Genomic DNA, 25,038 nt, shown 5'->3' with positions numbered 1-25,038 from the left:
CATCCCCTCTGTGTGTATATACTGAGGAGAATCTAATTCACCTCTGTGTGTACATTGTAGCAACCCGGGGATCATTCGCTCACATCACAGGTAGACACTAATGGGTTAAACTTCAAATTTCTATTTACTTCCACCTTCCTCAGCAATGTCATCTTGCTTCAGCAAGATGACATTTATTTACTTCAGTAAATAAACTTAAATGTCCTTTTGTTTCATAAAGTTTAATAAACAGTCCAACTGCGGTTCTCACCCACTCTCCAGGGCAGCTTCATACTGTTGTCTTCAGCTCAGGACTCACTCTGCTTTCCTCAGGAAGGTTTCACCCCACTTTCCTGAGGCACATGAATAGTCTTTCCAGCATCCTGTTCTCTCTCCAGACCTCTTGCTCCCAGTCCAGGTCTCCCCCTGGATCTGTCCCGGGCTCCCACAGCCCAGGTCCCTCTCACTGGACCTGTCTCTGCCTCATAACCAATGTCCCTCTCACTGGACCTGTCTCTGGCTTGCAGCCCACTTCACCTCTAACTGCAGCAGGAATGCACACCTATATCCTACTTCCTGACCACACCTGTGGGTGTTTTCCCTTGTCTCAGGCAGCAGACTGCCTGTCTGTTGCCCCCTACAGGCCATTCTCTGTAGGGCACCTCTAAATATCCCTCCCCCTTGATAAAGGCCGTAGACCGTATCACACTTTTTCTCTTTAGGCCCTCCAGGGTCAATACTCCAGCCTCAGGGGTCTTTTTCTATTTTCACTTGTCTGACAAGTTTTTTCTTCTTCTCTTCACTCGGCTCATCACATCCTTGCAGATCTCTGTCAGACTGTGCTCTCACAGCTTGCAAGTTGACTTCCAAGTGCAACTTTGTATCCTCTGTGGCTTGTAAGTTATTGTCAAGTTTCTCTACCTAAATCTTAATTTCTTCTTCTTGCTCTTCCAAGGCTTTAGTAGACTTTTCTAGTTCATGTACACTCTTCCCAACATCCTCCTTGAAGCTAAGTACTTCATTTCAGTGCACAATGGCTTGTTAAGTTTTTCAAACTGAGCCTTTATTTTGAAGGTCTCTTCTAGCTTACGAACCTTGTCTCAGTACTCTTCCAGTTCCTCTTGTAGCTCATGCTCCAGCATGGCCTTGCTATGGATTACAGTCTCTAATTCACTTTTTAATCCATCTAGCTTTATAATTATCTTTTCCTCACTTTGTACCAATTCTATTTCTTCTCTTAGTAAAGTGTTATCATCGGTTAGACCCATTAGCATTCTTTGAAGTTCCTTTACCTCTGAATCTAACTTTTGCTTGGTAGTATCCAGTTCACTGCTGAGTTGATCCTTGGAGCCAGCATCCCCGTAATAGGCTTCTACCACTTGGACAAACTGTCTCTTCACTTTCTGGGTTTGCTTTTTGAGGTCATTATCCTCTTGCTGCAGTTCTTCCAAGATTTCTGCTGCCACTTCTGAGACCTTTTCAGCTTCAGTAGCCTCACTTTCTGGCTTCTCCTTGGCCTCTTGTACTTCAGAGGTCTGTTCAGTCTGCATCTTTTGCTCAGCTCTCACCCCTAATTACTTTTCTTTGGTTTACAGAAGTGATTTATTTCCTCCAGACTGCCCCAGTCTTTACAAATTGTTCACCTGAAGTGCCCAGGTCACCTTCACATAATTTGGTATGCTTCACCACGTGTGTCTTATTTTTACAATTCTTCATTCCTGCCACCAGTTGTTGGACCACACCTTTGCGTTTTCTTTGTGCCAGAGTTCACTTTCCAGCATCATTATCGGGACTCTTCAACAAGAGTCTTCTTCTCTTTTACTTGCTGTCTGAACTGGCTCCTAGACCGCACTAGTCTCTGAACCCTCTTTTCAGCAACGTGTCAAAGTTAACACTTCAGTCTTTTCCATACAGACCCTTTCTTCAGCACACTCACATTCAGTGACATATCTTGCAGACCTGATTTTCTCCTCAGTAAGCTGCTGTTCACATATTTTCTGCATCTTCCTCAGTTTGGACACAAGCTCCTGTTGGTGACCAAGCTTCACAGTAACATCTTCTAACTCTTGCTGAAGACTTACTTTAACCTTCTCAAGTTTGTCATACGCGGCTGTTTTCTCTTCATACTGATGCCTTGTGGCTTCTAATTCCCCTTGTATTTCTTTTTTCTGCTCTTCCACAGAATCCAAGCACACAGCACTCTTCTCCAGTCTATATTCTAGATCAGCCACCTCAGCCTGAAGTGTTGCAACCTGCTCTGACAGGTTTCTCTTAGCTTCTGCATCTTCCTCTGCAAGAGGAGAGAAGTGGATTCCTCAAGCAGGTAATGTCTTCAGGTGTGCACTAAGACCAAGCTTCTGCTGCGTCTCTTCTTACAGCAGCTTCCGGGACTCTTCAGTCTGAGCTTCCAGCTCTACTTGCAGTCTGCTCACCTGCTCAGACAGTGCTGCCTGCACACTGTCACCTTCAGCGATTTTTATTTGTAGCTCAGTCGTGTGCTTTCCACAGCCTGTTTGACCTCTTCCAAGATTTCTTTAATGTTTTCAGCTTGCTCTAACGGTTGGGACAGTTCCCTCATAGCTAGCGCATGGTTCTAATTAAGCTCCTGGATTTGAGGTTCATATTCTTCATCTTCTTCATCCAAACACATCTGTAGCTGGGACAGCTGTCTCTCATGAGTGCTTACTGGTTTTCCTTGTGACCCAGTATGTCTTTCAAGATCTCTGCTTGCTTCTCTGCCTGACTGCAAGTAGCTTTTTCTATTTCCAGATTTTCCTAAGTTGACTTATCTGGAACTCCAATTCACCATTTTTCTTTGCTGACTGCATTTTCAACTCTGCAACTTGATTCTGCAAACCTGTCGTTTGATTCTGTGCATCTGTAGAAGCTCTTTCTAACTTGCAACACGTCACCTCCAACTCTTGTGTTTTCATTTGCAGTTTCTTACAGTCCTGTTCATACTGCACAGATTGTGCCTCCAGACATACTCTGCGATCAGCCTCATCTCTGGCTACATCTGAGGTCTTGTATCTCTTCATGGGCTGTTGAACGATATCCCTCATACTTCTTTTTCTCACTTCTCATCTCTTCTAAGCTCTGTTCCCATTGAACATTCTTCTGTTCCAGCACCACTCTGTGTTTAGCTTCCTCCTTAGCCAATCTCCCAAGGTGCTCATTCTCCTTTAAGAGAACTGCATTCTCTGCTTTCAGCTGCTCAGCTTTCTGGGGAATACTTTCCTTTTCTTTTAGGATTCTTTCTGTCTGCTCCTCTGTTAACAGCCTTGGCCTTTTGGCCTCTTCTCCAAGCAGACACAAGTTGGCCCTTTCTTTCTCCAACTGCGGGTCATACCTTTTATTAGCAGTTTGCAATGCTTCCCCCAGAGACTTTATATAAGCTTGCATTGGTGCAAATCTCTCCTGGAATTTAAAAAAAGTGTTCTCTTGCTGTCTCACCCTGGACCTCAGGATCTGCCCTGACAACTTAACTTGTCTCACCTTGTGCTGGAGGTGCTATCTTCTCTGTAGCCCTGACTGACTCTGTCAGTGCAGCCAACTTCTTCATTAGGAGTTGCCTTTCTTCCAACTGCACCTGCATAGCCTCCACCTGGGCTTTTTGCTGCTGAGCCATGGTCTCCTGTTGCTGCATTTTCACTGCCGTTTTGAGCTGGGACATTCACCACTTATGCCCGCATCCTCCACCATATGTAGCAAACCGGGGATCATTCGCTCACATCACAGGTAGACACCAATGGGTTAAACTCCAAATTTCTATTTACTTCCACCTTCCTCAGCAATGTCATCTTGCTTCAGCACAGCACTTCAGTAAATAAACTTAAATGTCCTTTTGTTTTATAAAGTTCAATAAACAGTCCAACTGCGGTTCTCACCCACTCTCCAGGGCAGCTTCATACAGTTGTCTTCAGCTCAGGACTCACTCTGCTTTCCTCAGGAAGGTTTCACTCCACTTTCCTGAGGCACATGAATAGTCTCTCCAGCATCCAGGTCTCTCTCCAGACCTCTTGCTCCCAGTCCAGGTCTCCCCCTGGATCTGTCTCAGGCTCCCACAGCCCAGGTCCCTCTCACTTGACCTGTCTCTGCCTCACAACTCAGGTCCCTCTCACTGGACCTGTCTTTGGCTTGCAGCCCACTTCACCTCTAACTGCAGCAGGAATCTAAAGCTCCTCTATGTGTAGACATATTTTATTTCTCGACTCCTCTGAAGTAACCACCACTTCATAACCTTTTTCATGTGAACAACAGGTAAACACCTGTACCAAAATAACTCGGGTGAAGCTGCGTATATCAGCTAGTATACATACGTATATACTTCTCCTAGGGGAGTAATATTACTGTCAATGAGTATATATGTGCAAGCTATCCTATTGCTACATGGAAACCATCAACAAGTTGCTGTTGATGGCATTTTCATTGTTGTCAGTTGGCTAATCAATAATTTTATTTCATAATGGTGTTGTGCTGTGAAGGGGTTTTGGGTTCAACAGATTTCTTAACACATGAACCCAGTACCACGTCCCTCATCTTGTATGCTGGATGTAAAGACCCACAAACTTTAGACTACAGTCGTCCAAACCTGGCAAATATAAGTTAAGCTGCGCTCTTTGTGTCTATTCACAGTAATCGTGCTCCAGTAATAGTGCCTGTTAGTGACCACCTCATAGTATTAATTCCCCAGCCCAGATCCGTCTTCCCAGACGAGCAGAGAGGAAACAGCTGAGGCTGATCACATATCGGGGAGGCAAGGTGCTTGGGGCTGATCACAACTTTGGAGCGGCAGCGGGGCAAGGTGCTTGGGGCTGATCCTATCTTGGGGGTGGGCATGGAGGTAGGGTTTTGGGGGCTGATTTTTCCATCCTGGAACCCCAAGTGTCCACTGACTATTCACCTGCATCCTGAAGACACAGATCGAGTGGATATTGGGATGTGACATGCTTTCTGGGACGGTGGGACTGTGCCTGAAATTCGGAACTGTTCCACTGAATCCAGGATGATTGGAATTCATGGAGATGATGTCAGAGGAATGAAGGATAGGGCACTTGGAATGCCTGCACTTTTTGTGTTCCCCAGAGGTAATGCGCCACCGGAGCTTCTGGCTGCTGTTCTCTCCACTGTCCTCATGTGAAACACGGGATCACTGGGACACGCTGATTATTCATTTGTATGGAGGAGTTGGAGGAATGATTAAAGGGGTTGTCTCGCGGCAGCAAGTGGGGTTATACACTTCTGTATGGCCATATTAATGCACTTTGTAATATACATCGTGCATTAAATATGAGCCATACAGAAGTTATTCACTTACCTGCTCTGTTGCTAGCGTCCCCGTTGCCATGGTTCCGTCTAACTTCGGTGTCTTCTTGCTTTTTTAGACGCGCTTGCGCAGATGCATCTTCTCCCTTCGGCTGGTCTTGGAAGCATCAGCGTTTTGGCTCGGCCCCCTTGTACGCATCATCGCGTAGCTCCGCCCCATGACGTGTGCCGGTTCCAGCCTCCTGATAGGTGGAGATCTGGGATTGTGCTGTGGGAGGTATAGGGTATGCCACAGCTGCTGATTGGCTGGGCTGTCTCAGGTTCAAGCGGCTTCCCTGCCGGGCTCTCTGCAATGGCCCTTGATGTAATTTGTGTTCCTGGCTGGCCTCCCTGCAATATGGCATGCCGGCCCCGCTCTCTGTGTTAGCACAGTTGCCAGAGAGTAGACCGACAGTGGTCAGCAGCCGGGAGCACAGAGCGCCAGGGAAGAGTGAGGGAGCAGGGGCGCCTGGAGAGGAGACTGACAGCAGCCGGGGAGGACAATGACAGCGCAGCCGGAAGCACAGAGGGGAGGACCGCACCAGGGGAGAGTGAGGGAGCGCAGCTCCGTCACATGCCACGGCACGGGGGACACAGTGATAGTGGGGCCGTAAGCGGAGGATGGCGGGGGTGGGGTGGAGGAGCAAAGTGACAGCGGAGATGGGAGCAGGGACGCCAGGGCAGACGGAGCCGAAAGACAGCCTACGGCAAGTGACAGTCACAGCGACCCAGGGAGAAATGGCAGCGGGTTTGGCATGGGAGACTCATAGCAGCAGCGGGGTGATGCGGGGTCGGCATGGCAGATGGGAGCTGAAACACTGACACCAGCATCTTCGGCAGGGAATATGAGAGCACTGTTGTGGGCGTCAACAAGCCCTCCCCTACAATTAAAGCAGGCCAAACCATGTCTCCACCTATTCTTCCGGTGGAGACAAGATACACCAGGACTGACGCAACCTCTATCGTTGTATTTTACTGGCTTTTGTAGCTGCTCACTGATGCCAATCACTACATTTTTGAAGTATTATATTGACCAATGTTTTATTTAATAACTACGTTTGAAACCTCTTTTTATAAACGTCAATATTACGTGTCACTTGTTTCCGCATTTCCTTGCCTCATACACACAGTAAGGGTTTGATTATGCTATGACTTTTCATTATGTACCAATGCTGAGACATGCAATGTTCCCCGGAGGAAACATTATTACCGTGTCTTGGGGACACTCGTCATACCCGATGACGTCTGGTTCCTGTGATGGGGCTGACTCACTGTGATGTAGCTTGCGAGGGATCTTATTCCCTGCCGAGATCAATTTGCAGCCTCTTCTCAGAAAGCTAAAGTGAAAACTTATCATTTAATTAAGATCCTTTTGAAACTTCACGCTGAGATCCTCCCCAGTTTCATGTCATGATGAATGCAGCTCAAAACAGGCCATTTCATCACCACACGGTGTTCCTAGTTCTACCAGATGTGTCTGAGAAGAAGATTCAGGGAATCACCATGTACCCAAGTGTTCTGCAGGCCAGCATCTAAAGCCGACCAGGAGATGTTTTTCTGCTGCTCAGTGATACACATTTTGCGCTCTTTTGCCCGCTGGAGTCTTTGTTTCTCTTAGACACAATGGCGCTGGAACTGGTCGCCCGCTGTTATACCATCCGTGCGGAGGAACAGCGAGTTGTGCGTTCAGACACGTTAGTTGGAACTTCAGCGTTGTATTCAGCTGACTGTACAGCGCCTATTAGTCAGAACGATTCCTGACATCCTCCTCCGACCCCTTTCAGTGATGAGTTGTTTCTGTCCACAGGATCCCCTTTCCCTGGATGTTTTCCTAGATCGCGCCATTCTTGGTATACTCTCCAAACCATTACATGAGAACCCCCTCCATCCCCCCTCCATGGTTGGCTAGTCTAGCACCGATGACCGGCCTCGTTGCAAGCCACTCCTATTGCTGGATTTTCCCACCTCATGTGGATTCACACTGAAATTGATCTGCGGAAAACTTGTCATGTGATTTTATGTTGCACTCTGTCATCATGTGTTTAATTTCTATACAGGGAAGTAGAAAGCATGAGAGGGCCGGAAGCTCTAATAAAAAGGCCATTTCATGTATGTAATTGTACAGATTACATTGTGACACAGGACAAAGACCTATATTGGGGAATGATCTGTCAAAATGTGGAATCTCTAACTAATCCTTTTTAATGGTGATGTACACACAAAAAGCTGGACACAAACATTATCAAGAAGTTTAAAGAAAGCCACTTAAAGACGTTGTACCCTGTTCATATGCTCTGTTGGCCATATAGACACTCACATCCCCTTTAGATGAGTCTGGCAGACTTGATCTGTCCACTCACGGTTGATATTTAAGGATACGTTTTTCCCGCAGTGACTGCCATAGGGGGAATATATTGCCAATAGCTATCTATAGTAAAATCAGCTGCCAGAGGAGGAGAATGCCAGACATGCTGATTAGTTTATTGCAGCAGTGTTCAAAAAGGGTTGTCTTTGTATTTTGTGTGGTAGGAAATGTAAATGTAGTGTCCCAGCGGGCACTACAAAACACACACAGTACACAGTCCTGTCTTACCTGTCTGTATGCCATCCTTAGATACAGAAGGTGCCGTCTGTGGGAGAGACCTTGTGTCTCCCCCTTCTGCTCTACGCAATGAGCCCATCCCTGATGTCAGCTGGTTCCCAATTGGCTGACAGTCAGGTTTAATCTTACTGGTGCAGAGCCTAAGGACAAGGAAGCATCTCTATTAGTCCCAATGCAGGAGTAGGAGTTTAGAAAGTGGGGGAAGGAAAGAGAGAGGTGATAAATAGAAGGTAGACAGAGCAGTTAGTCAATTGTCGTCAGAGTCAGGAAGGAGGAGGACATCAGACAGTAAGAGCAAGCAGTGCAGCACGTTTTGCCCTAAGGTCAAATGCGGTTAACACCTGTTCCCTTGGCATCCCACAGCAGAGGAAGAGAAGCGTCTTTCCGAGATCCACTTCTACAAAAATAGTGAGTCATAACTTTCCGATGAAGTGGAAGCCGTGATCATTCTTCTAGCCACTTATCCTTCTGCTTCAGTTATTCCTCAGTTTACCTAAATCATTTCTTCAGTCAAATCTGCTAGTGGGGAAATTGTCTAGTTTCATCAATCTACAGTAAGAGCATTGGAGTTGAAGCGTCATCATTACAACTGTACTTTGCCTGCTTGCTGCACCTGTATTCCTGTTCAACTGCATTTTCACCAAGTACTGTAATCCAAAGTGTTCATTGCAGGTAACTCCAGTTAGTAAATCTGCTCACTCTCGGATTACTAAATTACTGGACTCATCTCCGTTATTTTTGCGCATATCATTCGGAGAGTCTAATTAGAGTGTGGCATCATCGTGACAAAGACTAGGCCTTTGGCCGTACGCACAGTAAGGCCTCATGTCCATGGGGAAAATCAGGCCTGCTACGAATTCTCCATGGAGAAAAACAAGTTTGTGAGTTTGACAAACATGCCCATGCAACAGACCTGCAAGTTGGAGACCAGGTCTGGTTGAAAAAGGAAGACCATGCAGGAAAATTAGATACCCATTGGGAACTTACCCCTTACACAATCTTTACAGCTATAGCCCCTGAAAAAGGACTCTACCGCATAGCTCACCCAGATGGAAAAATCCAAGTCATCCACCGCAACCGCCTCAAGATTTGCCTAGCCCAACCTGTTTCACCTCAAGATTCCGACACCGAAGAGGAAGCCATCCAACCTACTCCCCAGTCTATCCAAGAATGTCTATCTCCTTTCAGTCTAGAGAATCTAGTGCTATGGTATTTGAATCATTACCCCCGTTTTGTGTACCAAGCACCATCGCCCAATTCTGTGGAGACTTCACCATCTCCTTCAGTTTTACCCCCTTTACCAAATTCTGTTAAAATTCTGCAAGTTTATCCAATTCATCCAACTCCACACCAGCTTCTCCCACAGTATCACCAACTTCCAGATGAAGAAGATTACCAGCGTTGCCCACAGACCTCAGGAGATCCACCGGGTCCACACGTGCACAGCTACCGTCCAGATTCCTGGATTAAACTTTGTACATATCAATACCATTTTCTTTTTATCAATCCTATGGATTTGGAAATACCTGTATGTATTTATTGCAACATTTGCCGCAACCAAGCTCAGTGTCCTACAAACTCTAAGTTTAACAGTTTTGCAACATTTAAGATATGTGCCTCAAGAGACTACTTGAAGTTTGCTACCAGTTTTATTGTTGTTTTTTGTTGCTCACATTTCTTCCACCCTCTTTCCAGAGACACTTGTATTAGTGCACCATACTACCTCCCTGTGGACTTATTATGCTTCCCAGGGACTCTCACACATACTAGCGGCTGTTATGCCATCAACAGGTTTGCAAGAATCAAGCTGTTGTTGTTCCTGCATGTTTCTTTCTAAACCTTGACAGAACTCTAAAATAATGTCATGCCGTGATTTCTGCCTAACTTCAAACTCCCTTCCTTACAGGTTGTCTACCGTACAGTACATTTCTCTGAAGTCATTTATTGCATCAAATGTTTATGCATTTTCTTTGTGTCCTTGGGAAGCAGAGTTATGTAAGTGCTCTATAGCAAGCTGGGAGCTAGGATTCCATCCTAACTAGAGATGAGCAAACGTACTCGTCCGAGCTTGATATTCGTACGAATATTAGGGTGTTCGGGATGCTCGTTACTCGTAACGAGTACCACGCGGTGTTCCGGTTACTTTCAGTTTCCTCTCTGAGACGTTAGCGCGCTTTTCTGGCCAATTGAAAGACAGGGAAGGCATTACAACTTCCCCCTGTGACGTTCAAGCCCTATACCACCCCCCTGCTGTGAGTGGCTGGGAAGATCAGGTGTCACCCGAGTATAAAAGTCGGCCCCTCCCGCGGCTCGTCACACATGCCTTGTGAGTTAGCTGAGGGAAAGTGCTGTTCTATTGGAGTTGCTGTAGGGAGAGTGTTTGTAGTGAGTGTAGGCTTCAAGAACCCCAACGGTCCTTCTTAGGGCCACATCTACGTGTGTGCAGGCTGCTGTTAGCAGTGGAGAAATTTTTTTTTCTTCTCAAAATCGGCAGTGCAGAGCATTGCACCCGGCATTAGGGACAGAAGTGGTGCTTAGGCAGGGAGAGTGTTAGGAGTGAGTGTAGCCTTCAAGAACCTCAACGGTCCTTTCTAGGGCCACATTTAACTGTGTGGAGTACTGTGCAGGCTGCTGTTAGCTGTGTTGCTTTTTTTTTTTTTTCTCAAAATCGGCGGTGCAGAGCATTGCACCCTGCATTGATACTACAGGCACAGAATTGTGTAGGCAGGGCCACAACACAGTTATTAGTCATTGAATAGGCACAGTGGGCCTTTCCTTTTAAACAAAAGGGAAAAAATTATATTTGCCCTGCCTCTGTCAGTCCTAAGGGCTCTGGGTACGTGTGTGCTGCGTGGAGAACGTAAAAAAATCAGACGCAACCAGCTACGGTTGAGTGCAGCCTTGCGCCAATTTCTTTCCTGCCTGGGAAATACCTGCTCTGCCACAGTTAATAACTCTGCAACAGTAAAGTTCTGTGACACTTTTGCAGGGCCGCAACACAGTTATATTAGTCATTGAATAGGCACAGTGGGCCTTTCCTTTTAAACAAAAGGGAAAAAAGTATATTTGCCCTGCCTCTGTCAGTCCTAAGGGCTCTGGGTACGTGTGTGCTGCGTGGAGAACGTAAAAAAATCAGACGCAACCAGCTACGGTTGAGTGCAGCCTTGCGCCAATTTCTTTCCTGCCTGGGAAATACCTGCTCTGCCACAGTTAATAACTCTGCAACAGTAAAGTTCTGTGACACTTTTGCAGGGCCGCAACACAGTTATTAAACTTAGTAGTATTCATTGAATACACGCAGTGTGGCTTGTCCTTTGAAAAACAAGGGAAAAAATTGTATTTTGGCTGCAGGCTTGCGCCACTTTCTTTCCTGCCTGGGAAATCAAATCACTGGTAATACACCATGCTGAGGGGTAGGGGTAGGCCTATAGGACGTGGACGCGGGCGAGGACGCGGAGGCCCAAGTCAGGGTGTGGGCACAGGCCGAGCCAGTGTGGTGGCCAGGGGTAGAGGCAGGGCCAGACCGAATAATCCACCAACTGTTTCCCAAAGCGCCCCCTCGCGCCATGCCACCCTGCAGAGGCCAAGGTGCTCTACGGTGTGGCAGTTTTTCACAGAGACGCCTGACGACCGACGAACAGTGGTGTGCAACCTTTGTCGCGCCAAGATCAGCTGGGGAGGCACCACCAACAGCATGCGCAGGCATATGATGGCCAAGCACCCCACAAGGTGGGACGATGCCCGTTCACCGCCTCCGGTTTGCACCACTGCCTCTCCCCCTGTGCCCCAACCTGCCACTGAGATCCAAACCCCCTCTGAGGACACAGGCACTACCGTCTCCTGGCCTGCACCCACACCCTCACCTCCGCTGTCCTCGGCCCCATCCAGCAATGTCTCTCAGCGTAGCGTCCAGACGTCACTAGCGCCACAGTTTGAGCGCAAGCGCAAGTACGCCGCCACGCACCCGCACGCTCAAGCGCTAAACGTGCACATTGCAAAATTGATCAGCCTAGAGATGCTGCCGTATAGGCTTGTGGAAACGGAGGCTTTCAAAAGCATGATGGCGGTGGCGGCCCCGCGCTACTCAGTTCCCAGTCGCCACTACTTTTCCCGATGTGCCGTCCCAGCCCTGCACGACCACGTCTCCCGCAACATTGTACGCGCCCTCACCAACGCGGTTACTGCCAAGGTCCACTTAACAACAGACATGTGGACAAGCACAGGCGGGCAGGGCCACTATATCTCCCTGACGGCACATTGGGTGAATTTAGTGGAGGCTGGGACAGAGTCAGAGCCTGGGACCGCTCACGTCTTACCCACCCCCAGAATTGCGGGCCACAGCTCGGTGGTGGTATCTGCGGCGGTGTATGCTTCCTCCACTAAAGCACCTTCCTCCTCCTCCTCCTCCAACGCAACCTCTGTCTCGCAATCAAGATGTGTCAGCAGCACGTCGCCAGCAGTCGGTGTAACGCGGCGTGGCAGCACAGCGGTGGCCAAGCGTCAGCAGGCCGTGCTGAAACTACTCAGCTTAGGAGAGAAGAGGCACACGGCCCACGAACTGCTGCAGGGTCTGACAGAGCAGACCGACCGCTGGCTTGCGCGGCTGAGCCTCCAACCGGGCATGGTCGTGTGTGACAACGGCCGTAAGCTGGTGGCGGCTCTGCAGCTCGGCAGCCTCACGCACGTGCCATGCCTGGCCCATGTGTTTAATTTGGTGGTTCAGCGCTTTCTGAAAAGCTACCCCCACTTGTCATACCTGCTCGGAAAGGTGCGCCAGCTCTGCGCACATTTCCGCAAATCCCACACGCACGCTGCCACCCTGCGGACACTGCAACATCGGTTTAATCTGCCAGTGCACCGACTGCTGTGCGACGTGCCCACACAGTGGAACTCTACGCTCCACATGTTGGCCAGACTCTATGAGCAGCGTAGAGCTATAGTGGAATACCAACTCCAACTTGCGCGGCGCAGTGTGAGTCAGCCTCCTCAATTATTTACAGAAGAGTGGCCCTGGTTGGCAGCCATCTGCCAGGTCCTTGGAAAATTTGAGGAGTCTACCCAGGTGGTGAGCGGTGATGCTGCAATCATTAGCATCACCATTCCTCTGCTATGCATCTTGAGAAGTTCCCTGCAAAGCATAAAGGCAGACGCTTTGCGCTCGGAAACAGAGCCGGGGGAAGACAGTATGTCGCTGGCTAGTCAGAGCACCCTCCTGTCTATATCTCAGCGTGTTCAGGAGGAGGAGGAGGAGCATGAGGAGGATGAGGAGGAGGGGGAAGAGACAGCTTGGCCCACTGCTGACGGTACCCATGCTGCTTGCCTGTCATCCTTTCAGCGTGTATGGGCTGAGGAGGAGGAAGAGGAGGAGGAGGAGGATCCTGAAAGTGATCTTCCTAGTGAGGACAGCCATGTGTTGCGTACAGGTACCCTGGCACACATGGCTGACTTCATGTTAGGATGCCTTTCTCGTGACCCTCGCGTTACACGCATTCTGGCCACTACGGATTACTGGGTGTACACACTGCTCGACCCACGGTATAAGGAGAGCCTTTGCACTCTCATTCCCGAAGAGGAAAGGGGTTCGAGAATGATGCAATACCACAGGGCGCTGGTGGACAAACTGATGGTAAACTTCCCATCCGACAGTGCTAGTGGCCGAAGGCGCAGTTCCGAGGGCCAGGTAGCAGGGGAGGCGCAGAGATCATGCAGCATGTACAGCGCAGGCAGGGGAACATTCTCCAAGGCCTTTGCCAGCTTTATGGCTCCCCAGCAAGACTGTGTCACCGGTCCCCAGTCATGGTTGAGTCGGCGGGAGCACTGTAAAAGGATGGTGAGGGAGTACGTAGCCGATCGCACGACCGTCCTCCGTGACGCCTCTGCCCCCTATAACTACTGGGTGTCGAAGCTGGACACGTGGCCTGAACTCGCGCTGTATGCCCTGGAGGTGCTTGCTTGTCCTGCGGCTAGCGTCTTGTCAGAGAGTGTGTTTAGTGTGGCTGGGGGAATCATCACGGATAAGCGTACCCACCTGTCAACCGACAGTGCCGACAGGCTTACACTCATCAAGATGAACAAAGCCTGGATTTCCCCAGACTTCTCTTCTCCACCAGCGGACAGCAGCGATACCTAAGCAATACGTAGGCTGCACCCGCGGATGGAAGCATCGTTCTCTCTCACCATCCAAAACGGGGACATTTCTGCTTCATCAATCTGTGTCTAATATTCCTCCTCCTCCTCCTCCTGCTCCTCCTCCTGAAACCTCACGTAATCACGCCGAACGGGCAATTTTTCTTAGGGCCACAAGGCTCACTCATATAATTTTTCAAAACAATTTTTATACGTTTCAATGCTCTTAAAAGCGTTGAAACTTTAACTTGAACCAATTTTTCGTTAAACTGGGCTGCCTCCAGGCCTAGTTACCAATTAAGCCACATTAACCAAAGCGATTAATGGGTTTCACCTGCCCTCTTGGTTGGGCATGGGCAATTTTTCTGAGGTACATTAGTACTGTTGGTACACCAATTTTTGTGGGCCCTCGCCTACAGTGTAATCCAATTAATTTTTTGCCCACCTGCATTACAGCTGACGTTACATCAGCTGTGTTGGGCACTGCAATGGGATATATTTATGTACCGCCGGTGGGTTCCAGGGAGCCACCCATGCCGTGGGTCCACACGGAGTTGTAACTACATGTGTCCACTTCTAAAGAGCCCCAGTCTGACTGGGGCATGCAGTGTGGGCCGAAGCCCACCTGCATTAAGCACGACATTACTACCTCAGCTGTGTTGGCCAATGCAATGCGATATTTTTGTGTATCGCCGGTGGGTTCCAGGGAGCCACCCATGCTGTCGGTCGACAGGGACTTCACAATAGGGAGTTGTACCTGCCTGTGTCTATGAATTAAAAAGCCCGGTCTGACTGGGGCATGCAGAGACACCTTGACAGAATGAATAGTGTGTGGCACATAGGTTCCCCATTGCTATGCCCACGTGTGCAGCTCCTGATGGCGGTGGCACAGGATTCTATTTCTCATTGCTTCTGTACAGCATTGTGGGCTATCGCCCCGCCCCTTTTAAAGAGGGTCGCTGCCTAGCCGTGCCAACCCTCTGCAGTGTGTGCCTGCGGTTCCTCCTCATGGCAGACGCACTTCTAAATAGACATGAGGGCGGTGTGGCATGAGGGCAGCTGAAGGCTGCGCAGGGATACTTTGGTGTGTGCTGTGGGGGGGAGGGGGGGCGGTTGGGCAGCATGTAACCCAGGAGAAGTGGCAGCGGAGTGTCATGCAGGCAGTGATTGTGCTTTGTTGGAGGTAGTGTGGTGCTTAGCTAAGGTATGCATTGCTAATGAGGGCTTTTCAGAAGTAAAAGTTGTTGGTAGGGGGGGGGGCCCACTCTTGCCACTATTGTGGCTTAATAGTGGGACCTGTGAACTTGAGATGCAGCCCAACATGTAGCCCCTCGCCTGCCCTATCCGTTGCTGTGTCGTTCCCATCACTTTCTTGAATTGCCCAGATTTTCACACAAGGAAACCTTAGCGAGCATCGGCGAAATACAAAAATGCTCGGGTCGCCCATTGACTTCAATGGGGTTCGTTACTCGAAACGAACCCTCGAGCATCGCGAAAAGTTCGTCCCGAGTAACGAGCACCCGAGCATTTTGGTGCTCGCTCATCTCTAATCCTAACCCAACCAAACCACTCAAACTCTCAAAAATACTTCTGTACTGTCACACATACCTGGTAGGCACACCTTTACACCCCTCGCAGCTTAATACCGCTGAGGGCATCTGTGTTTTTAGGTAGAGGAGAGTTGTAGTGTGCCAGCGGGCACTACAAAACACACACAGCACACAATCCTGTCTTACCTGTCTGTATGCTATCCTTGGATGCAGAAGGTGCCATCTGTGGGAGAGACCCTGTGTCCCCCCTTCTGCTCTAAGGAATGAGCTCATCCTTGATGTCAGCTGGCTCCTCATTGGCTGACAGTCAGGTTTAATCTTACTGGTGCAGAGCCCAAGGGCAAGAAGGCAGCTCTATTAGTCCCTATGCAGGAGGAGGAGTTTAGAAAGTGCAGGAAGGAAAGAGGGAGGTGATAAATAGAAGGTGTTACGCCTGTCAGCTCATGGTTAACTTTGCCAGCACACCTTGTTCTGTCCAGACCAGCCAGGGTTAACAGCTCCTGTGCCTTTCAGTCAGGTTAATTACCCGGCTATGTGTCTGAGTGGTGTGCTGGTGATTGACAGGTATATCTACCTATCGGCTCCTCCCGCCTCCCTATAAGATCCAGCTCTGGCTGCCTGGGAGTTGCCGATTATTGTTCATTCTTCAGCTTGCTAGCCAGTCTGCTGAGTGTTCCTGCTGCTCTCACCTGCTGGTAGTCTGGCCTTGCTACTTTGTGTTCAGTTTTCAGTTTCTTGTACTTTGTGGTGTTTTCTGTGTCTTGTACTTTGTGTTTATTGTTCAGTGTCCTCTGAGTAGTCCAGCTACTCTGACCTGCTGGTAATCTGGCCCTTGTACTTTGTGCCATTCCCTCAGTCTGCTAGCTTGTCTGCCTTGTTTGGTATCCTTCTTCTGTCAGCTTGTCCACTAGACCTCACTGTTATCAGCCAGGGGTTTCCAGTCTGCCACTGTTTGTATCCTGCTTCTGTCAGCTTGTCCGCTAGACCTCACTGTTATCAGCCAGGCTTACTATCTGCCTCTGTCCTGTTTGTACTGTTCGTGTTGGTTTTGTCATCTGCCTTTCCTGTCGGTGCTAGTGGGAAGTAGTCTCTTGCATAGGTACGGCGGTCCCTGCCTGTCCTCCCCTAGGAAGCGTAGGGTCAGAGTTTGCGTCCTGTATGTGTCCAACATCAGGGCTATCTCCAGGAAGGCACAAGAGCGTAGGTGAAGATCAGGGAGCCGAGCGACGTGCGTACTTAGGCACCCCACTAGTCACTAGTACCGTAACAGAAGGTAGACAGAGCAGTTAGTCAGTCATCATCAGAGTCAGAAAGAAGGTGGACGTCAGACAGAAAAGGAAGCAGTGCAGCACGTTTTGCTCCAAGGTCGAACGCAGTTAACAACCGTTCCCTTGGCATCCCACAGCAGAGGAAGAGAAGCATCTTTCCGAGATCCACTTCTACAAAAATAGTGAGTCATAACTTTCCGGTGAAGTCAAAGCCTTCTAGTGAATTATCTTTCAGTTCATCTAAATAATTTTTTCAGTCAAATCTACTAGTGGGGAAATTGTCTAGTTTTTCAATCTACTGTAAATATAATAGAGAGAGCGTTGAAGTTCAAGTGTCATCTTTACAACTGTACTTTGCCTACTGCTGCACCTGTATTCGTGTTGAACTGCATTTTCACCAAGTACTGTAATCCACTGTGGGTATTATTTTATCTTGATACTACCGGAAGCTAGTTGTTTGACAGGAGGAGCGCCCCTGTCACACCCCTAGCTCCCGATAGGACCAAGGCTGGAAGGTCCTAGTAGCAGAGTGTGCAAAAATTAGTGTGTTCTCTGCAGGCTTAAGCTCAGGGTAACATTTTGCCATAGGCTTACATAATGAGCTGTAAATGCTGGCATGTTAGCGCAGTAACATGGCAGCATTAAAGGGGTTGTCCCGCGCCGAAACGGGTTTTTTTTTTTTTCAACCCCCCCCCCCGTTCGGCGCGAGACAACCCCGATGCAGGGAGGTAAAGAAAGCTCACCGGAGCGCTTACCTTAATCCCCGCGCTCCGGTGACTTCTCTACTCACCGCTGAAGATGGCCTCTTCCTCCGTGGACCGCAGCTCTTCTGTGCGGTCCACTGCCGATTCCAGCCTCCTGATTGGCTGGAATCGGCACGTGACGGGGCGGAGCTACACGGAGCTACACGGAGCCCCATAGAAGACTGCAGAAGACCCGGACTGCGCAAGCGCGGCTAATTTGGCCATCGGAGGCCAAAAATTAGTCGGCTCCATGGAGACGAGGACGCCAGCAACGGAGCAGGTAAGTAAAAAACTTTTTATAACTTCTGTATGGCTCATAATTAATGCACAATGTACATTACAAAGTGCATTATTATGGCCATACAGAAGTGTATAGACCCACTTGCTGCCTCGGGACATCTCCTTTAACATCTAATAATCTATGCCTAAAAATAAGTGTTACCCTCACCCTAAGGTCCCCTGCTCACAGATGCCGCCCTCACGGCTTGTCGTCCACTGCCTGGACTGTCAGCTCCTTGTCGGCCACTCCCCCGCTCACAGCTGCTGCCCTCAGCGGATGTGCTCCGCCATTGGGACTGTCAGATCCGTGGAAGTCGCTCCCCTGCTGACAGATGCTGCCCTTGCCGCTTTTTCTCTACTGCCAGGACTGTGAGATCCATGCCGGCCCCTCCCCTGCTGACAGCTAACTCCCCAAGCGTTTCTTCACCGCCGCTGGCAAAGCTGCACCAGATCAGCAACGAGCGTGTGCTCCTGTGGTGTGCAGCTGCTGCATACGACTCTCCCCCCGGCCCTGTCGCCTCCCTGCAGCCGCCGCTATCTGAAATTTACATTGTGTGGGTGTGCCTCTTGTGGAGCGCCGCAGGTCGTGCAGAAAAAGACGCTTGAGGATGCTTTTGGCTCAGTGCTACAACACTGAGTCGGGTTGCGCCTTGTGCCTCAGTGGCCAGGAAGGGCCTTGGAGCTCTGGCTGTACGTTTGCACCAGGGCCCGCTGGATGTATTTTCCAGCAACGTTTAGTGCCCTTCCAGGAGCTATTTGCCAGCCTGCTGTGCAGCCAATCAGCATCAGGAGGCGTCACCCCCCACTGTCAATCTTGACTCCACCAGGACTTCCTGGTGGCATCAAGATACAATAATACCTCCACTGTTCACTGCAAATAACTCCAGTTAGTAAGTCTGCTCATTCTCGGATTGCTAAATAACTGGACTCGTTTCTGTTATTTCTGCGGCATATCATGCGTAGAGTCTAATTAGAGTGTGGTGTCACCATAATAAGGACTAGGCCTCCGGCCATACGCACAGTAAGTGTACTGGGGTATTACATAAGTCGATTTTGGGAGCCAGCAGGAGCATGCACACTTCATGCAATCAAATTACAGCTTGTTTCCCCAGTGATGAAGACCACAGTTTTAAAGGCCTTTTTCAGGACTATACTAATAATCACCTCTCCTCAGGATAGGTTATCAATAGTTGATTGGCAGGAGTCTGCCTCTCGAGACGCCGGCGATCAGCTGATATTGGGTCAACTATCAGTGCGGACGGAGCTGGAAGCTGACAGCTCACTTTGTTTTGTACCGGCCCAGGTTAGTAATTCCAGGCACAGATCCCAGTGAATTCAATGCAGAGCTATCCGCTTCCGGCTCCATCCTCACTGACTATAGGCAACATTAGAGCTGATTGAAGTCTTGAGCAGCAGACCCCTACTGATCAACTGTCAATAGTAATGTCATTGAAAACCCCTTTAAGCATTTAGCCAAACCTATTTTAACGTATGGGACAGGCTCCTTAGTTGTCTTCATCGTCGCACTTTATCAAATTAAGGGCTCCCACCCACTGGTAATATTTTCTCCACTGCGATGCGATTCTAAAGTTAAAGTCTCGCATCGCAGTGCGAGAAAAAAATCAGCATCACGCCGACATATAGCAGCACTAGCCCCATTGAAAAGAGATGGAGAATAACGGGGACTACTGCCACAGCTGTAACAGCTGTGACAGTTGTGGCAGGAGTTTCCTTCATGCACGTGGGGACCGCGGGGATGAAGGAGTCCTCTGCCACAGCTGTGACAGCTGTGGCAGAATTCCCTGGCATTCTATTGCATTGCTTTCAATGGGATCGGCACTGCTGCCGATCTCATTGAAAGCACTGCTTTCTGCAAGCCATGCGGAATGATTATTGGGAAGGGCTTGAAATATAAGCCCTCCCCCGATAATCACCAATAAGTGTAAAAAAAAATAAAAAATCATACTCACCTCTCCTGCGCTCAGCCGCGTCCTCCTGCTGGCTCCCCGGCACTGCTATATAGCTCTTTCAGCAGTCGGGGATTTAAAAATCCCCGCCTCCTGAAAGGGCCGTGCAGATTGGCTGAGGGCTCAGCCAATAGCAGCTACTGCTTAGCTATTGGCTGAGCGCTCAGCCAATCACACATAGCCCTTAGCTATTCATTCATGAATAGCTATATCTTAGCTATTCTAGCTTAGCTAGCTGCTATTGGCTGAGCCCTCAGCCAATCTGCACAGCTCTTTCAGGAGGCGGGGATTTTTAAATCCCCGACTGCTGAAAGAGCTTCATAGCAGAGCCGGGGAGCCAGCAGGAGGACGCGGCTGAGCGCAGGAGAGGTGAGTATGATTTTTTTTTAGATTTTTTTCACACTTATTGATGATTATCGGGGAAGGGCTTATATTTCAAGCCCTTCCCCGATAATCCTTCTGCGGGGCTTGGCCGATCCCATTGAAAGCAATAGAATAGAATGCCGCGGACTTCTGCCACAGCTGTGACAGCTGTGGCAGAGGATTCCTTCATCCCCTCGGTCCCCACGGAGATGAAGTAAACTCCTGCCACAGCTGTCACAGCTGTGGCAGAAGTCCGCGGCATTCTCCCTATGCTTTCAATGGGGCTAGCGCTGCTGTCGCTAGCCCCATTGAAAGCACTTGCGATACGCCGGTTCTATACCGGCCTCTTTCTTGCGCTGCGATGTGAGATTTTTCTCATGCTCTCGCAGCGCAAGAAAGAAAATATTGCCAGTGGGTGGGAGCCCTAAAAGCCATAACAAAAGTTTCCAAGTTGTGACTTACTTGTTCCAGAATGATGGACACCACGTTATATTCCCCAGCAGCACTAAGGCCAAAGGTTTGGTTTTCATTCCCAGACAATATGGAAAAGTCTGTAAGTTTATTTTCTAGGTCCTCATCCTGATCAGTTACATTGAGTGTTGTGATCTCTTCTCCTATATTCAAATCCTCGGGCACAACGAAGGGTGGAAACTGCGCAGAAAGACATCAGTTTAAGTACTAGACAGTCAGGCTTCTCTGGAGACTGAGATCTGTATGTGTCAGACCGATATAAAGTTCCATCTCTTTTTTTGACTGCTCAATAGAACAAAATACATCAAAAGGGGTTTCCCAGGACTTAAAATTGCTTCACAACTGCTCTGTCATTCCTGGTTGCTGCTGACCAGATCATGTGACTGCCGCAGCCAATCACCAACCACAGCACTGACCTTCTATAGCAGGTGACTGGTTGCAGCAGTCACATGATGTGGTCAGCAGCAACCAGGAAGGAAAAATTGGTTATGATGCAATTTTAAATCCTGGGAAACACCTATAGAGTGAGTTCACATGTTCATAGAATGGTAGAGTTGGAAGGGACCTCCAGGGTCATCGAGTCCAACCCCCTGCTCAGTGCAGGATTTACTAAATCATCCCAGACAGATATTTGTCCAGCCTTTGTTTGAATATTTCCATTGAAGGAGAACTCACCACCTCGCGTGGTAACCTGTTCCACTTATTGATCACCCTCACTGTCAGAAAGTTTTTTTTCTAATATCTAATTTGTCTCCTCCCTTTCAGTTTCATCCCATTGCTTCTAGTCTTTCCTTGTGCAGATGAGAATAGGGCTGATCCCTCTGCAGTGTGACAACCCTTCAGATAATTGTAGACCGCTATTAAGTCTCCTCTCAGCCTTCCTTTTTCCAAGCTAAACATTCCCAGATCCTTTAACCGTCCTTCATAGGACATGATTTGCAGACTGCTTACCATCTTGGTAACTCTTCTCTGAACTTGCTCCGGTTTGTCGATGTCTTTTTTTAAAGTGGGGCGCCCAGAACTAGACACAGTATTCCAGATGATCTAGACTCTATGCTTCTCTTAATATATCCCAGAATTGTGTTTGCCTTTTTGGCTGCTGCATCACATTGCTGACTCATGTTCAGTCTATGATCTATTAGTATACCCAAGTCTTTTTTACATGTGCTGCTGCTTAGCCCAATTCCTCCCATTCTGTATGTGTTTTCTTCATTTTTCTCGCCCAGATGTAGGACTTTGCATTTCTCCTTGTTAAATACCATTCTGTTAGTCGCTGCACACTGTGCAAGCTTTTCTAGATCTTTTTGAATACTCTCCCTCTCTTCCCTAGTGTTAGCTATCCCTCCTAGCTTTGTGTCATCAGCAAATTTGATCAGTTTCCCATCAATTCCTTTCTCCAAATCATTTATAAAAATGTTGAACAACACTGAGCCTAGGACAGAGCCTTGTGGTACCCCACTTGATACATTCTTCCACTTGCATGTGCAGCCATTTATGACCACTCTTTGAGTACGATCACTCAGCCAGCTCTAAATCCACGTAACAGTTGCCTTGTCGATCCCAGATTTGGTCATTTTTTTCAATAAGTATAGTATGAGATACTTTGTCAAATGCTTTACTAAGGTCAAGAAAAACTATATCCACCGCATTTCTCTGATCAACACAGTCAGTGATACTATCATAGAAAGAAATTAGATTTGTCTGGCATGACTTGTTTGTTATAAACCCATGCTGGCTCTGGTTAATTACTCCATTTTCATCCAAGTACTTGCATACATGCTGTTTAATAATTTGTTGAAAGATCTTTTCGGGTATAGAAGTCAGGCTCACAGGCCTATAGTTTCCTGGATCCACCTTCTTCCCTTTTTTTGAAGATAATGACAACATTTGCCCTTTTCCAATCTTCTGGGACTTCTCCTGTTCTCCAGGAATTTTCAAAAATTATGGCTAGTGGTTCAGCAATTACCTCCGCTGCTTCCTTTAGTATCCTAGGATGTAATTCATCTGAACCTGCCTATTTCTCCATGTTAGATCTCACCAGTGATTATTGGCAGGTCCCCATGTACAAGCTCGATCGTGAGAAAACAGCCTTCACTACTCCTATGGGTCTGTTCAAGTTTAACTGTATGCCCTTTGGATTGTGAAATGCCCCAGGCACTTTTCAAAGACTTATGGAGCATTGTCTGGGTCATAAGAACTTTGAAACTGTTTTTCTGTACCTAGATGATGTCATTATATATGCCAAAACCTACAAGGATCATCTACAACACCTAAGAGAAGTATTTTAGATCCTTATTACTCATGGACTCAAGGTGAAACATCCAAATGTCACCTACTGCAAACAGAAGTCAAGTACCTGGATCACATTGCCAGCGCCAATGGAGTATATCCAGATCCCAAGAAAACAGAAGCCATTAAAAACTGGCTTACCCCAAAGACTTTGAAAGATGTTCGCAGTTTCCTAGGGTTGGTAGGCTACTACAGGCACTTTATACCAAACATTGCTCTTATTGCTGCACCACTGCAAGAAGTATTGAGAGGACATTCTAAAGAACCCCATCAAAACCTATTCCCATCAACTGGGGAGAAGAGCAAGTGCACGCTTTTCAAGTTCTCAAGGAAAAACTAATTACACCTCCAATTTTAGCATATCACGACTATACTCAGTCTTTTAATATTTACACCAACGCTAGCTTCAAGGGATTATGCACACTCCTGAGACAGGTGCAAGAAGGGAAAGAGAGTGATTGTTTATGCCAGCCGTTCCCTGAAAAGCTCGGAGCAAAATGATCAAAATTATAGCTCCTTTAAATTGGAACTGCTAGCGCTTGTGTGAGCCGTTACAGAGAAATTCAGAGACTATTTAGCAGCCACAAATTTCATGGCCTATACTGGCAACAATCCCGTTGCCCATTTAAATTCCGCAAAGACAGGAGATGGCTCTCCAGGCTAGCGAATTTCGACTTTAGTGTGAAATAACGAGCTGGGAAAGCTAACACCAATGCCGATACGCTGTCTAGACTACCTAAAACTATTTACTACTCCCCAGAAGAAGATCAATGGGAAGAGGTAGAAATGCATGATTTTGGAATTCGGCCAGCTCAGAAAAGCTACTTATCTGCCATGGATTTATCCAGCAAATCCCCAGACTTTCAAAATGTACATCAAAAATGGCTCCAACTACAGCAAGACAGCTGAACTTTGTCAGGAACAATTCCAAAAGAGATTGTCCAAAAAACCATAGACCCAGAGCTCCAACATCTCTGGAGAAAGAGAAAAAGGCTGTGCTAACAAAAAGGTCTCATGCTAAGGAACTCCATAGATCCTACCTCTGGTCATTGTGTGCATCTGATACTGATTTCCCGTCAGGATGCTAGTCAGGTTCTGGCTGCTTATGATCAGTTTGGACATTTCAGGGTACATACGACTGAAGCCACTATCCGCCGTCTGTTCTATTGGATAGGAATGAGGGTCAACATAGAGAAGTGGTGCCAAGAGTGTGCCACCTGTGAGGCCCGATGAAAAACTAGATCTGATCAGAAAAATGCTCTTTACCCCATCATTACAAGTAAACCATTGGAACTCGCAAGCCATAGATCACTTGAAGATTGAGCCTAGCTTGTTGGGATATAGCTACGTACGGACTATGATAAATCACTATACCAAATTCACTGTGGCTATCCCTGTTAAAGACCTAACTGCCAAAACCACTGCTGCTGCCGTAAGGAAACACTTCATCCTATACTATCGATGTCCGAAGAAAATTCTCTCAGATAGGGGGTCTGTCTTTGAATCTCAGTTGTTTTAAGAACTGTGTGGTGACACACTGCTGGAAACTTTAAACCACCGCTTATCACCTACAGGATAATGGGCTATTTGGACCATCACTTCAAAAAGAAAAGCTCATTGGCCTGACATCCTTCCAGAACTCATCTATACATATAACACACCTCACTGTTCCACCAAGTTTACCCCTTATTACCTGATGTTCGTCAGACAAAGAAAATTACCTTCAGACTTGGCGTTGGGAAATTAGGTTCCTGACTAAATCAATCCATTACCAACAACTGAATGGATACAGGATCAAAGTCGACTTAAAGAGGCCCAACTCATTGTGGATCCCCGTCTGGAAGGAGTACGGCAGAAACAGCAAGCTGATTTTGACAAACAAGCACATGCAACAATGCTACAGATTGGAGATATATGGCTCTGTAAAGAACGCACGGGCAAACTTGATTCCTGCTGGGAGCTACAACCGTACGACATCTCCTCTATATCCTCTGTAGTGAAAGGATTATATTGCATCACTCAGCCTAACAGAAAATCTCAGATCGTACATCGTAATAGACTCAAGTTATGCACACCCTCCACATTATTACCGGAATT

At 47.9% G+C, this 25,038-nt stretch overlaps 1 protein-coding gene across 1 annotated transcript in view; it reads right to left on the bottom strand.

The window, feature by feature from the left end:
- CDH16 (cadherin 16) overlaps window positions 1-25,038 on the bottom strand; it is a 208,800-nt gene that overhangs the window by 95,660 nt on the left and 88,102 nt on the right. The window contains exon 10 of the mRNA XM_066583811.1: window positions 20,644-20,832. Coding sequence (XP_066439908.1) covers window positions 20,644-20,832 — 189 coding nt within the window. The remainder of the gene's footprint in view (window positions 1-20,643; window positions 20,833-25,038) is intronic.

Source organism: Eleutherodactylus coqui, chromosome 11 (assembly GCF_035609145.1).
Source record: "Eleutherodactylus coqui strain aEleCoq1 chromosome 11, aEleCoq1.hap1, whole genome shotgun sequence".
In the NCBI taxonomy this organism is placed as follows: Eukaryota; Metazoa; Chordata; class Amphibia; order Anura; family Eleutherodactylidae; genus Eleutherodactylus; species Eleutherodactylus coqui.
The sequence above is the reverse complement of the archived record's forward strand: the minus strand, read 5'-3'. Positions and strand labels throughout refer to the sequence as shown.